This window comes from Elephas maximus, chromosome 6 (assembly GCF_024166365.1).
Source record: "Elephas maximus indicus isolate mEleMax1 chromosome 6, mEleMax1 primary haplotype, whole genome shotgun sequence".
NCBI lineage: Eukaryota > Metazoa > Chordata > Mammalia > Proboscidea > Elephantidae > Elephas > Elephas maximus.
The window spans coordinates 101,856,047-101,871,040 of record NC_064824.1 but is presented as its reverse complement, the minus strand read 5'-3'; the positions used below and the strand labels follow the sequence as shown (position 1 = coordinate 101,871,040).

The 14,994-nt window shown below is 39.8% G+C and overlaps 1 protein-coding gene across 3 annotated transcripts in view; it reads right to left on the bottom strand.

Annotated features, from left to right (window-relative positions):
* The window catches only part of LOC126078001 (cytochrome P450 20A1), a 37,611-nt gene extending 29,888 nt beyond the window's left edge, over window positions 1-7,723 (bottom strand). Inside the window, exons 1-2 of one of the 3 annotated variants that reach the window (XM_049887906.1) lie at window positions 7,595-7,723; window positions 781-830 (exon numbers count right to left, since the gene is read on the bottom strand). In XM_049887906.1, coding sequence (XP_049743863.1) covers window positions 781-830; window positions 7,595-7,720 — 176 coding nt within the window. In that variant the 5' untranslated portion in view covers window positions 7,721-7,723. The remainder of the gene's footprint in view (window positions 1-780; window positions 831-7,594) is intronic. The other 2 variants (XM_049887905.1, XM_049887907.1) reach the window with 2 other exon arrangements.
* Between the last annotated feature and the right edge of the window lie 7,271 nt (window positions 7,724-14,994).

Below are 14,994 nucleotides of genomic sequence, written 5' to 3'. Positions count from 1 at the left end.
ACTGCAAAATCCAAAACTCCATTATATTTGACTTCTCATTATGTTTCTATAGTTACATAGGTAGATATGGATTTGTCTGACATTTTGAAAATTCATTATCACTTGAAACCAAATAAAAAAGCTACACAAGGAACATCTCACTTAGAAACTAGAAAACTATTCAACTTTTGCAGTACCTCATTCTAAGATATCAACAGACATCATAAACAAAAAAAACTTGTCAAGTCAATTCTGAATCACGGCAACCCTAAAGGACTGGGTAGACTGCTCCATAGGGTTTCCTAGCCTGTAATTTTTATGGAAGCAAATGGTCACATCATTCCCCCACGGAGCAGCTGGTGGATTTGAACCACCGACCTTTCAGTTAGCAACTACTGCGCCACCAAATAAAAAAGTTACACAAGGAACATGTGACTTGGAAACTGAAAACTATCCAACTTCTGCAGCAACTCATTCTAAGATATCGATGGATATCACAGGTTGATGAAAATCATCAAATCAGGTATGGCAATTTTTTTCTTCATACCTTTTATCTTAATCCTGTCTATCTTCTACTTTCTCTGGCTTGGGAAAATGAAAGCAATTAACGGTTTTGATTTACACAGCCTTCCTTTCTGTTCTTAATAAAGTTTAGGTTTGTACGCCCAGATGTAAATTTAGAATAACCCAATTTAAAATATATAAAGAAATTAAATAAACTGAGCAATCTAAAAATATAACTTAGTTTGGATACTAAAATAAAGGGTTGACTTTGCTGATTCCAAAAAAACAATTCCTCACTTTTCTTCAGTTGGTGTAATCCCCGGAATCCCCGCAGCTTGTCTAGAAGCCTTAAGGAAAAATAAAAAAATAGTTTAGTATAATGAATTATCATACATCCCATAAATCAAATGTGTTTTCCCAAGACATCTGCAGGACCTTAAAAAGGTGGCTTTCCAATTCAGCTGAATCTAAGAAATTATTTCTATCTTAAAATATAAAAAATGACTTCTTGGTATGGAAAGGATTCTCTTAATATTCTTCGTTTATGTCAAACTAAGGCATTTGAAAAATTTATATCTACTTTATATCAAGTAATATATAGTCAAGCACATTTTTCTTTGTTCTAGTCTACACGTGGTCCTACCTGGCTTGGCTTAAAAAATAAAAACCTATGCTTATAACAGTTTTCATTCCTGAGAGTTTTGCTCTTTCTAGTCATAGAATTTACCAAAATAACAATGTGATAGTCACTATCTTTTGCTTTAATGCAAATTCATTATTATCAGTGCCATATCGTTAGTGAGGTACCTGGTATAAAAATATATTTAAGAACGCATAACTGTTAAAGGAACAACCCCTAAATAATGAACTGGGGAAAATTTTAAGAAATTTTAATCTTTTACAGTTTCGTACTGGGTTTATGATTGCTGAGTTTTGGAGTCAGTGTAATTTTTTATTTTACTTTTATAATAAAACTTTTATCAAATAATTCTTAAACTAAATATACAAAAAATACTTACAGAAAAAAATAACCTAAAATGTTAAACTCCAGAATCAATTCTGAATGTTGTCAATATATTCTGACTATGACTAATCAGAGTTTATCTATTTGGCACTCTGCCTTTTTTTACTTAACATTGTATCAATCAATCAATCCTCATTTATTTGAACACTTAAAAGGCTAAACGGTAGTCCATCATGTTGCCAGAACTGCTTAATCATTTTCCTACTGTACTACTATAAAACATCTGGGCTATTTCTTTTTTTCATTTATTATAAATACTGCTATAAAAATCTTTGTACAACTTTACTTTTTTCCTCTTGTTTTTTCCCAACCTTGGAGTATGTACTCCAAAAGAGAAATACTTGGTTGAATGGTACTAAGTGAAGAGTTTTACAGTTTCTACTAAATAGTATGAGATTACTATCTCAGCAACAGTATACATAACTTGCATTTAACTGATGACAGTGAAACCTACAATGTATAATTTTGTCCTGTAGTCTTATTAGGAAACCCTGGTGGCGTAGTGGTTAAGAGCTATGGCTGCTAACCAAAAGGCTGGCAGTTTGAATCCACCAGGCGCTCCTTGGAAACCCTATGGGGCAGTACCATTCTGTCCTATAGGGTCACTGTGAGTGGGAATCCACTTGATGGCAACAGGTTTGTTTTTGTTTTCAGTCTCATCAATAATGGAAACTTTTCAAGTTTAATACTATAAATAGTGGGGAAAAGAAATGGATGACCCCGCATTTAAAAAAAGATACTAGCATTAAAAAAATGTAACTTTCATTTTTTTAACTTAAATTATTAATGACTAAAACATGTTTCCTGATTTCTGTTTAAACATGGTGATTTGGTAACATTAATCTACTTTCCTCTTCCTCCTGAAATCCCACTAAAATGAAAGTAAAGAAAAAAGAAAGGAGAAAACAGTAAGGATAAAGAGAATAGGGGAGAAGCCAGTATATGAACATTTCAACCAGTTTTGAGAAGGTGTTAAAATGATGGAAAAGTGATTAACTGACATAGTTGAAAGGCCTCCTCTGGAGGCCTGCTGAGAATTCCTACAAGAAGCAAGCGGATATGCACTGTAGGTGCCAGAAAGGCAGGCTCATACACAAGGTAAAGATAGAAGAATTCCAACAACTGGTAAAAAGTCTGTATATTGATCCCTTAGACCCCTTAGGTGTCCTCCTCATTCCCATGATTACTTCTCCCTCTGGAAGGAGATCCCAGGATTGCAGATTATGGAACAAGAGGCTGGTGGAGGGGTGGCTAGAAAACGGTGGTAGCCTCTATAATTTCTAAGAGAAATTTTTTTCAACCTAGAATTTTATGCCCAGCCAAACTATATTCACATGTGCGGCAGAATAGAGAAATTTTTCAGATAAGCAAGGTCTCATAAAATTTATTTCCCCTCCACACTTCCTTAGAAAGGTCACGGAACATGATGTACTACAGCAAATAAAGGAAATGAAGGGTAAAAAAAAACAAAGAAACATTTGGCATTCAGGAAATGGGATATCCAACACAACTGAAGAGAGTCCCTACAATAATAGTGAAAGGACAACAGTTATGCAGCAGACCCAAAAGGTAACCAGTACAAACCCTGGAAGGATGATGATGGAGGGCTACACAAAGGATGTCTTAGGGGAAAAAATACATAATTGATGTGTCTGAATATTTGGACTATTTCACTAAGTGGTTTTATGATAGAACGGTTGAAATATTTGGGAAAAACTAGTGATAAAAGCAGGAATAAATACACCCTAACACTGTGTAAATACACACTACAACCCCTCCTCACCCCCTTAAGCCCAGCTTTCATAGCTCCATCAGCAGGCATGAAAAGGGAGTCTCAGAACTCTATATACTCTGGGTAAAATGGATCCAATACCAACCTCCACACTTCCATCAGCAGAAATAAAGGGTAAGCCCCAGAATTCCAGGTAAAATTTGATCCTGCCTTTTGTTGCATCCATATTTCCCAAATAGCTAAAATGATGAAGGAAATCCCAAATTCGGAATATACCTTGCAAGACCCTGCAAAACTTCAATCTCCCCAATAACCACAGCTACATCAGCACCATCTGCCTCGAGACCATCCAGAATAATCTTTTTATGATCTTTTTTATTACTCAGACACCACAAGAAACCAAGAACTCCCATCCCCAGGACCTCCCTAATTTCCCAGTCTCTTATTCCTACAAGAGGTTGTCCTCTTTCCTGACCCTATCTCCCATCTCTCCCCTACCCAAACCTCTACTCTACCTCAGCCACTCATTCCTATAATCATACTCTAGAACTTGACATCACCAAATGTCAAGACAAAACCTCCAGAATATTAATATCAAGCACCCAAATCTCCAACCACTTCCTTTCCCTCTCATTATTTCTATTACCATGAGTCTAACCTCTAGCCTTGATTAAATCCAACACTTTGTCAACTCTGCACCTGTACTCAGAGCTGAACACAGCTGGAAAAAAACAAAACCAGAGATAAACAGCCATGCTGACTAGTCTCACTTTAAATTCATGAATGTCAAGTATACTGGCTGCGAATTACAAATTTCCCTAGTTCATTCATTTTCCAAATCTTCTAGATGACTATTTCACTCTTTCTCTTCAAATCCCTTATCCTCACTACCAGTTGCTGTCAAGTTGATTCCAGCTCATGGTACCCCATGTGTGTCAGAGTAAAACTGTGTTCTGTAAGGTTTTCAATGATTTTTCAGAAGTAGATCACCAGGCCTTTCTTCTGAGGCAGCGTTGGGAAGACTCAAATGTTTTAATCATTTACACCACCAAGGGACTCCTCATACTCACTAGAAACTTAAAATCTTGCTTCTTTTTCACTGAAAGTAGTAGATACTTCCACACGCTCCCATATCACTGCTACCTTCCTATCTATATCTGTGTCCTTATACTCCACCTTCCCTCCTATTTCTATAGATGAACTGTTGATACTCCAAATGAAATATTCCCCTTATCTTCCACACCTGTACTAGATCCCCTCTCCTCTCACCTACTCTAGAAAATTGTTCTAGAAATTCTCTTCTCTTTCTTATGTCATCAATTTTCCCCTTTTGACTTGATAGTTCTCATTAGCATACTAATATAATCTTTCCCACCTTAAAAACTTCCTTTACCTTACTTCTCTCTCTAGTCACCAACCTCCTTTAGTGCAAAATCCTAAAGTTGTCTGCACTTGATATCTCCAAACCCACTCAATTTAGGTCTTTACCCCCATCATTATGATGAATCTGCTCTTCTTAAAATTAATGTTACTAATTTCATTTAAATCAACTAAGGGTGATTACAGTACTTTCTTATGCTTAAAGCACTTTATTTCCTTATATTTATCTGGCTGTTCCTTCTCAGTCTCCTTTGTGGCTCCTCTTCTTCTCCTCAACCTCTAAACATTACAGAGTTCCAGGGCTTGGTCCTCGGACCTTTTCTCTTCCTGTATCTACACTCCCTGGGTGATCATAGCTGGTCTCCAAGTTTAAAATACCATATATACAGTGATAACTCCCAAATTTACATCCCCAGCCTGGCCTTTTTCCTTACTCAAAACATACATATCCAATCACCTACTCAACATCTCTACCTGGATGTCTACCATACATCTAAAACCTAGAATATTTAAAATCAAACTCCTAATTTCTATGAACCCCCACTAGTTCCCACCAAACTAAAACAAAAAACAGTAACAACAAAACTATGACCTTCCCTGCAGTCAATCCATTCTTCTTCCAGCTACTCACACTAAAAACCCTGGCAGTTTCCTTGATACCTCCTCCTCTCATATTCCACATCTAAAACACAGGGAAATCCAGTTGGCTCTACCCTCACAATGAACCAGTCCTCACCACCTCTGCTACTACTCTGGTCCAAGCCAATGCTATTTCTCACCAAAAAAAAAAAAAAAAAGTATTGCAATAGTCTCTTCTCTTCCTGCTTCCATTCTTGCCTCAGGCCCATAATCTACTCATAACATTCTTTTAAAATTTAACTAATAAATGCAAATTTTAATTCTTTTATATTTTAAATGTCACTTCTCTGTTGAAACCATCCAGTGTAAAAGTCAAGTCCTTAAAATGGCCTATAAAGCCACTTAAAATCTGCCCTAACCCCCACCTTTCTATTTCCTACTCTTCCTCACTTACTCCACTCCAGCCACACTTGTCCTTTGCTTTCCAGGAACACATCAGGCATTTTTCCCGAGGGTCTGCATCTGCTATTCTTTCCCTGGGACCTCTTTTCTCAATGAATGGCTTGATTCTTCACCTCCTTCAAGTCTCACATCTCTTGACTATCCTACTTAAAATACCAATCCTACCCTCCCCTCAACTTTTTCTCCATCATACTTAACTCCATCTGCCTTGGTTATCTAGTGCTGGCTATAACAGAAATACCACAAGTGGATGCCTTTAACAAAGAGAAATTTATTTCTTCACAGTAAAGTAGGCTAAAAATCCAAATTCAGGGTATCAGCTACAGGGGAAAGCATTCTCTCTGTACGCCTTCTCATCAATCTTCCCCCGATTAAGAGTTTCTTTGCACAGGGACCCAGAGCACAAAGGATACACTCTGCTCCTGGCACTGCTTTCTTGGTGGTATGAGGTCCCCCACTCTCTGCTTGCTTCCCTTTCCTATCTCCTGAGATAAAAGGTAGTGCAGACCACACCCCAGGGATACTCCCTTTACATTAGATCAGGAATGTTACCTGGGTAATGGTGTTATAATCCCACCCCAATCCTCTTTAACACAGAATTACAATCACAAAATTAAGGACAACCACACAATACTGGAAATCATGGCCCAGTCAAATTGATACACCCATTTTGGGGGGGACATAATTCAATATATGACACCATCTAACATACTATGTATTTTGTTTACTGTGTTCCCCCCAAAGAGAATGTATTAGTCAAATTTTTTCATCTGGCTTGTTCACTGCTGTATTCCCACCCAGCTCATGGATCGTGCCTGTCACACAGCAGAAACAAACATTAGTTGAGAGATAAACAGTATCATTGCTACTAGCTAATCATCTCATCTAAAGATTATCAAAATTCAAGACCTGGTACCACTAAATGTTTAGTTTCTCAGAAAATAAAATATACCAGAAGTTCCAAATTTTGTAGTTGCAATAGTCTAGTCTAATCCATTTTACCAGCTCTAAAAAGAACACTTAAGAAGATGTAATTGCCATTATCAGTGATGTACTTGGACCTGTTCAACTACCTTTAACTACTTTTCGCTTTCACTGTAAAACCACCACCTTGCTCTGTAGAGCATATTTTCCAGACGCCTCTTCATCCATTAGCTCCTTTGTTTTTCCAACCATGCTCTGAGGTTGAAAAAAGCAAGCAGAGAAAGAAGGGGGGAAGAATGAGATTCAGAAATTAAAGAGCTAAGTCAAGCTCACACTAACTGGCAGGCAGTGCTCTTTCCATCACTCCATTTTGCCTCTGAGGCCCTGCAAGGAGCAAGAGCGGGTCCGGATCTCCAGGGCTTTGAATTCCAGTAATAACAGATCCATGGACAGATGGAATGACAGATGACAAAAAATGATGGCAGCCTCCAGTAAGGATTAAATGTGAGCCCCCACTGTTAAGTCCTCGGAAAGGGAGGAAGGAGTGGCACCCTGGCGTTTCCTCCCAGACACACTAGCAAACCGAATTCAGGTTTGACAGACTGGCTGCCAGAAACCCGCCCAAAGCTCTTCAGACCCGCCATGTAACGGGTGTGGGGGTGCAGGGCGCTGTGAGGCCGGACTCGAGGGCCAATCCTCAGCTAAGCCCAGGACTGGCACGGAGACTCCGGGCATCACGCGAGCTTTCCCTCGGCTCTTGCGCGCCCGTACGGGCGGCGCGGAACTGGACGCCCTCCGCGCCGGGCAGCTAGCGGGGTCGTCGCTCCCTCAGCACCGCCCCACTCAGCGCTTGCCCCTCGCTCGCCCGGCCAGGCGTCACGTGACTCGGCTGGGGTCACCGAGCAGGAGCTTCCCCGCCCTTCGTGCCCGCTGAGGGAAGGCATCGTGGATGCAGGCAAAAGAGAGGCTGGGACGGCGGCCGGACCCGTGAGGGTATAGGCGGCGGTTACCGGGTAGAGATAGAGTACCGCTCCCACCAACGCCAGCAAGAAGGTAACGGCGAAGATCGCGAAGTCCAACATGGTTCTTCCGCTCTGGGAGCCACGTCTCGATCCACTGCTCGGGCAGCAGCGCATCAGCCTGGCCCAACCTATGGAATTAGTGTGTGGGCGGAGGAACCCAGAGTGACCTGCGAACGAATTGGCCGTTGGGGGCGTGACCAAAGCCTGCCGGCCTGAGGCGGGGGAAAGGTAGAGGGACAGAGAAAGCAATGGATCGCCGAGGAGCGGGAGTGTTCTCTGTGCGCAGTCGTCCCAGGGTCGGCAGAATGGGACCTTCACCCGAGGGCGGGAATTAGGTTCCAAAACTGAAGAACACACTCACAGTTTGGGGACTGAGTTGCTGGGGAAAAATCGAGCCCAGGCTTCTAAAAAACGGAAGGAGTTATGGCTCTTCCCCAACCAACACTTTTTCCAGTAGATTTGTTACAACCTCCAAAGCAATAGTTCTCAGGGTGTGGTCTCCTAACCAGCGGTATCAGTACCACCCCAGAACTTGTTAGAAATGCAAATTCTCATTCCACCCGAGACCTACTGAAAATCTGGGATGGCATACAGCGATCTATTTATTTTAATAAGCCCTCCCATGGATTCTCTTGCACACTCAAATTTGAGAACCACTGACCTAAACTAACCTGGACAGAAAAGTTGCTAAAAGTTAAACACCCTTAGATGTTCCTTCTTTCCCGAAAAAACTCATTTGAAGTACTAGCAAATGTAATTCCTTGGCGCGAGGGCAAAGTATTCAGTGGTGGTGAAGATTCCTGGCTCAGCTAGTCCTGACTTCCAGTAAATTGCTAGAACTTTCCAAGTTTCAGTTTCCTTCTAGGTGAAACTGAAAATACCATACAGAGTTGTTTGGAGGGTTAAATAAGATATTTTATGAAAAGCAGTTAGAACACCAAACCTATTGCCATTGAGTCTACTCTGACTCATAGCGATCCTATAGGACAGAGTAGAGCTGACCCTAGTTTCCAAGGAGTGCCTGGTGGATTCCAACTGCTGACGGTTTGGTTAGCACCAGTAGCACTTACCCACTATGCACCTAGAACACAGCTCCTGGCAAAACTAAGTGGTACCTACTTTCAGCATTTAACATTAGCTGTTCTCAGCGCAAGTGCCCTAGGATCCGCCTTCTTTCACGTGACTCAAGTTTTGACATAGATAATGTGAAGCAAGGCATGCTACTGACTAGTGCTCCATGCAGCGAAAGCATAGATTTATAGATTTTATACCTTTAATAATAAAAAAAAGTCAAGAAGAGGCAGAGATTTGGTAAAACTTTCCAGATTGCATTTTAGAGCTTCTGTGATAAATGACTATTGCATAAGCATGAAACATCTATCATTGAAAATGCCAATCTTTTGGCATCTCTAGTGAATGTGACAGAACATTGATATTCAATCTTCATTTTGGCAGATACTGTACTTTTACCTCTAATTCTCTGAATATGCATGTGTTTCAAAAAGTCAGTGTGTTTCAAAAGTTCATTTTTAAATCTCTTGCTTGGAATCTTAAAGGCATTTGCCATCAAAATTATGTTATAAATAGGTTTTCAAAACAGTTAACATGCAATTTTTGAATATATAATTTAGTGATATGATGGTAACCCTAGGCACCAATCCTCTAGGATATCCGAAGTCCCCTCTTAGTGTTAAATTGATCGAGGCCCTCTGAACCTTGGAGGCCTGCGAAAGAGAAACAAAGATTCCACAGGTTGGGGCAGAGCAGAATTTTTATTTATTTTATTTTTATTGCGCTTTAAGTGAAAGTTTACAAATCAAGTCAGTCTCTCATACAAAAATTTATATACACCTCGCTATATACTCCTAGTTCTCCCCCTGATGAGGCAGCACACTCCTTCTCTCCACTGTCTATTTTCATGTCCATTCAGCCAGCTTCTGACCCCCTCTGCCCTCTCATCTCTCCCCCAGACAGGAGCTGCCCACATAGTGTCATGTGTCTACTTGATCCAAGAAGCTCACTCCTCACCAGTATCATTTTCTATCCCATAGTCCAGTTCAATCCCTGTCTGAAGAGTTGGCTTTGGGAATGGCTCCTGTCTTGGGCTAACAGAAGGCCTGGGGACCATGACCTCTGGGGTCCTTCTAGTCTCAGTCAGACCATTAAGTCCGGTCTTTTTACAAGAATTTGGGGTCTGCATCCCACTGTTATCCTGCTCCCTCAGGGATTCTGTTGTGTACCCTGTCAGGCCAGTCATCGGTTGTAGCCGGGTACCATCCAGTTCTTCTGGTCTCAGACTGATGCAGTCTCTGTTTTATGTGGCCCTTTCCGTCCCTGGGCTCATAATTACCTTGTGTCTATGGTGTTCTTTATTCTCCTTTGATCCAGGTGGGTTGAGATCAATTGATGCGTCTTAGATGGCCGCTTGCTAGTATTTAAGACCCCAGACGGCACTCTCCAAAGTGGGATGCAGAATGTTTTCCTAATAGATTTTATTATTCCAATTGAACTAGATGTCCCCTGAAACTATGATCCCCAAACCCCTGCCCCTGCTATGCTGGCCTTCAAAGAGTTCAGTTTATTCAGGAACTTTGCATTTGGTTTCGTCCAGTTGTGCTCACCTCTCCTGTATTGTGTGTTGTCTTTCCCTTCACCTAAAAGTTCTTGTCCATCTAATTAGTGAATACCCCTCTCCCTCTCTCCCTGCCTACTCTTGTAACCATCAAAAATTATTTTCTTCTCTGTTTAAACTGTTTCTCAAGTTCTTATTATAGTGGTTTCATACAATATTTGTCCTTTTGCAACTGACTAATTTCACTCAGCATAATGCCTTTCAGATTCTTCCATGTTATGAAATGTTTCACCAATTCATCAGTGAGGGCAGAATATTTTAGAGGTTGGCAATAGGAACCCACCCAGAGGCACCTTGGAAGACAGGCCTGGAGATCTGCTCCCAAAAGTTCACAGCCTTGAAAACTATGGAGCAGTTGTACTCTGCATGCCTGGGTCACCATGAGTCACAATCCACTATATGACAATTAACAATAACAGGCCCCCTTCATGTGGTTTAGGAGCCTCGTGGCACTGTGGTTAAAGCGCTTGTAAGTTTTCTATGCAGTCTATATTGTGGTAAGGCTAAAAACAGTTAATTTAAAGGAGCCCTGGTGGCGCGGTGGTTAAGAGTTCAGCTATTAATCAAAAGATCGGCAGACCTGCTCCTTGGAAACCCTATGAGGCAGTTCTACTCTGTCCTGTGTGGTCACTATGAGTAAGAATTGACTCCACAGCAAGGGGCTTGGTTTGGTTTTTGGTTTCATGTGGTTTAAATCAGTGTTCCTTCAAACTATTTTTGAAGATACTCCCTAAAGGTATTTTGAAAAAAACGTATATATATTTTCACTACATCTAAATCTTTTTATTTTGACTTTAAAAGATTAAATTTCTGGCATATTGTAAATATTTACATTTGAAAATAAACTTATGGAAAATTTTGGAAATGGATAGTGGTGATGCTTGCACAACATGACGAATGTAACTAATGTCACTGAATTGTACATGTAAAAATGTTGAAATGACAAATGTTTTGTATATTATTTACAACAAAAAATTATATACTGCTTATAAATGTATTTAAAAATTTAAATACTACAGTGATTTGATGGCTATCATCAAACTTTAAAAAAAAAATACATAAAAAATACTGAATGGCTGGAAATTTGCCATGGTTCCTTTTTCTTATTTCCATTTCACTTCATAGAATTTTATTCTAACAAAAATATTTTTGTTCTTGAATATCTTTTTTTCATCATTTGCCATACTTAAACATGTATACATACTGAATTTTTTTAAAGTTTTAATCTGTGACCCTAAAACTCCTGTTTTAAAACTCCTACATATTTTTAATTATTGTATTTAAATATTGTAAAAAATGAAAAAAATTAAATATAATTTTAAAAAGTAAAAGATTTAAAACAAATATTTTTTCAAGATCAAATTATTACAATTTTATTACTACACAATTGATCAAAACAAATATGTTGCAGAATTCAATAGTATTGAATATAAGTAAAATTCTGTAGGAAATGCATCTCTTCATATGATTTAAGTATTTTTTTCAATTATTTCATATATTTAATGAATATTATTTATTGTTAAAATAAGCCAGGGTTCAATGCCAATTCTATTCAACATCAATATTCAATTCTGCTTTTTGTTTTAATAATTTTAAACCCTAAGAACCTTTTTCACATAAATAACAAAGATGGAACGTTGCCGTAGTAATGTCATTTAATTGTTTGCAGTTCCTTTGAGTTACAGGTCAAAATTTAGGAGTCCTGAGTGGCACAAACAATTAAATGCTTGGCTACTAACCAAAAGGTTGGCAGTTCTAATCCACCTAGCAGCGTTTTGAAAGGCCTATGGTCTTCCTAAAAATTAGTCATTAAAAACCCTATGAAGCACAATTCTACTCTGAAAAAAATGGGGTTGCCAGGAGTTGGAATTGACCCCCCGGTTAACTAGTTTATACATACAATTAAATATGATTATATGGTGTTTAATGATTCATTAGCTCACATCTCAAATGGTACTCTTTCCATTTAACTAAAAAATAAAGATTTGGAAACATCTATGCCACACCCTCACATCCACTCTCTGCCATTCTTTGCCCTAAACTGTGTGACTCACAGCAACCCTACAGCACAAGGTAGAACTGCCCCACAGGATTTTCAAGAAGTTCCGCCAATAGAAGGCACCAACAGGAAGGCAGCTGAGAAGAAGGTAGGTTGAGAATGCTTCCCTTTTTTCCCTTTCACCTCTGAGCTGTATTTTCTGATGGCCTGTATACCTCTACAGATAACCTTTGAGGTAGAGGCCCCTCCTATGATCCTCCAGCCCTCTCGGAGCAACAGTAATATTATTTTCTCTCTTTGCCTCTTCATATCTTTATTCACTCAGGATTTAGGATTTTAGTATGTGCGCTAGAGCATCTGGGATTGGATCCGAATGTGCTTATTTGGTTAATTGACGCCTGGATTCAGTAGTGGCTTAAGTCATTCAAGTTGGATGTCAGAAATTTACTAGCATACTGTATTGCAGGGGTTAGGAAACTAAGGATTGCAGGTGCCTGTTTTTATAAATAAAGTTTTATTGGAGCAGTCGTATTCATTTATTTACGTATTGTCTGTGGGTGCTTTCATGCTACAATGACACAATGGAGTAGTTGTAACAGAGACCTTATAGCCCACAAAGTCTAAAATACTTATTATCTGGCACTTTACAGAAAACGTGTGCCAACTTCTGCTGTAGAGGAGAAGTCCAAAGGTTTATGGAGATGTGGATATTGGTGTAGATTTGGTTGGCGTATGTCAAAATAAGTCACAAATCAACAAAATGTTAAATAAATGGTATTCTATTTTTCTACCCTGAAAAATAAACTTTCACAGTAACAAAATTAAAATGTGTAAAGTTATGGTTTTTATGACTGAAGGTCAGCAAAATATCAAAGATAGCTGAACTTAATTGTCTCATGTTTGAGTATTTTATAATGGTATAGTGATGTTTGGGTGAGTAATAAAATATAGATACATGATTCATAACATACATTCATTTCAAACATTTATTGTTCCCTTCATTTCAGGAAGATTATTATTTTTATAATCAAGATTTTAACATCATTTGTGTACTATTGACAATAATGCTAAATCAGATTGTCTTGGGTCATTGTAGTCCTTGGATAGATGTAAAAAAATTTTTTCTTCCAGGTTTAAAAGGTATAATTTATATACAGAAGAATTTTTTTTTTTTTTTGCAAGCATCACTATTTATTTCCAAATTTTTAATCACCCCAAACTGAAACCCTGTCTATTGACTAATAACTCCACATACCCCTCCCCAGCCTCTGGTAACCACTAGTCTACTTTGTCTCTATGTATTTGCCTGTTCTAGATATTTCATGTAAGTGGGATCATACGGTATCTGTCCCTTTGTGTCTGGCTTATTTAACTCAGAATAATGTATTCAAGGTGCTCCCATGTGTTGTTTTAATATATTTAAAAAATAGCAACCTAAAAACAGTGGGATCTGTTGATGGTATATAAGGCAATTGTGAGAAATAAAGGAACGAAGGTTGTCTTCTGAGAGTATGAGCACTGGGTAGTGTTGTTAGTTGTCATCGAGTCGATTCTGACCCATGATGATCCACATGTGCAGAGCAGAACCACACTCCATAGGGTTTTCAAGGCTGTGACCTTTCAGGAGCAGATTGTCAGGCCCTACTTTTGAGGTGTCTCTGGGTGGGTTTGAACTGCCAACCTTTCGTTAGTAGTCTAGCACTTAACCATTTGTGCCACCCCAGGGCTGGCTAATATACTTGTGGTGTGCTTTTGTGTGGCCATTCTTGCCATGGTCTTGTAACTCCCACCCAAGTAACTAGAAGGGATTGTGCAAATAGGGTAATTGTGGTCCACCAAGGGAATTGGTCAGTTTTGCTATCCCGCTGGACTTGAAACGATCCATCTCATAGGCAGGAAAGAGAGGATTCCACCACCACCGAGGAAGAACAGCCAGGAGCAAGAGCGCACTCTTTGGTCCTGGGATCCCGGCGCTGAGACACTCCTGGAACCAGGAGACTGAGAGACAGAGAGCCGTCACACAAAAGATGGAAAGAAGCAGTGGCAGGAAAACGATGGCAGGAAAGACCTGCAAGAGACAGCGCGGTGGGATTCCCGGCCCACAAAAAAAGTTGAGCGCCTTCAGGCAGGAGGTTTGCTGGCTGAGTAGGGTGCCTCCAGCCACCTGATAGAGCTAGGTTTGTGGACCCATAGAGCTAAAACTGACTGAGAGCTTGCTTAATGGTGGAATGGGGTGCCTCTGGGCACTTAACCAGCAGAGCTAGAAGACCTTTGTAACACTGTCCTGAGCAGGGCAGAAGCTGAGGGGCCAGAAAGAGGCATGCCTGCAGCACGGCTGAGAAGAGGCAGTCCTGATGGAAGAATTATATCCTGAATGTTCCTGAGCCTGCGTTGTAACCTTTTACTTCCCTGATAAGCCCCATAATTGTGAGCATTGTCTGTGAGTTGTGTGTGGCCACCGCAGTGAATTATCGAACCCAGCAGAGAAGTGAAGAGTGCTGTGGGAGAGACGGTTGGTGTCAGAATTGGTAAAGATGGCAGAGAGAGGAGGCATGTCTGACCTCTGCCTTATAGGAATGAGCCTTGGGCTGTTGATCTTGATTCTCCTTCCCCCTTGTGAACTTAGAGGAGATCAGGTGCTCCCTCCACACCATTTTTACAATACTGCATTATAAATTAGTAAATTTGTACTCTATAGAGTCACTCTCTCATGAATTTGTGTTGATTAGCATTCCCAAACTTGATCATCTTTAGGAT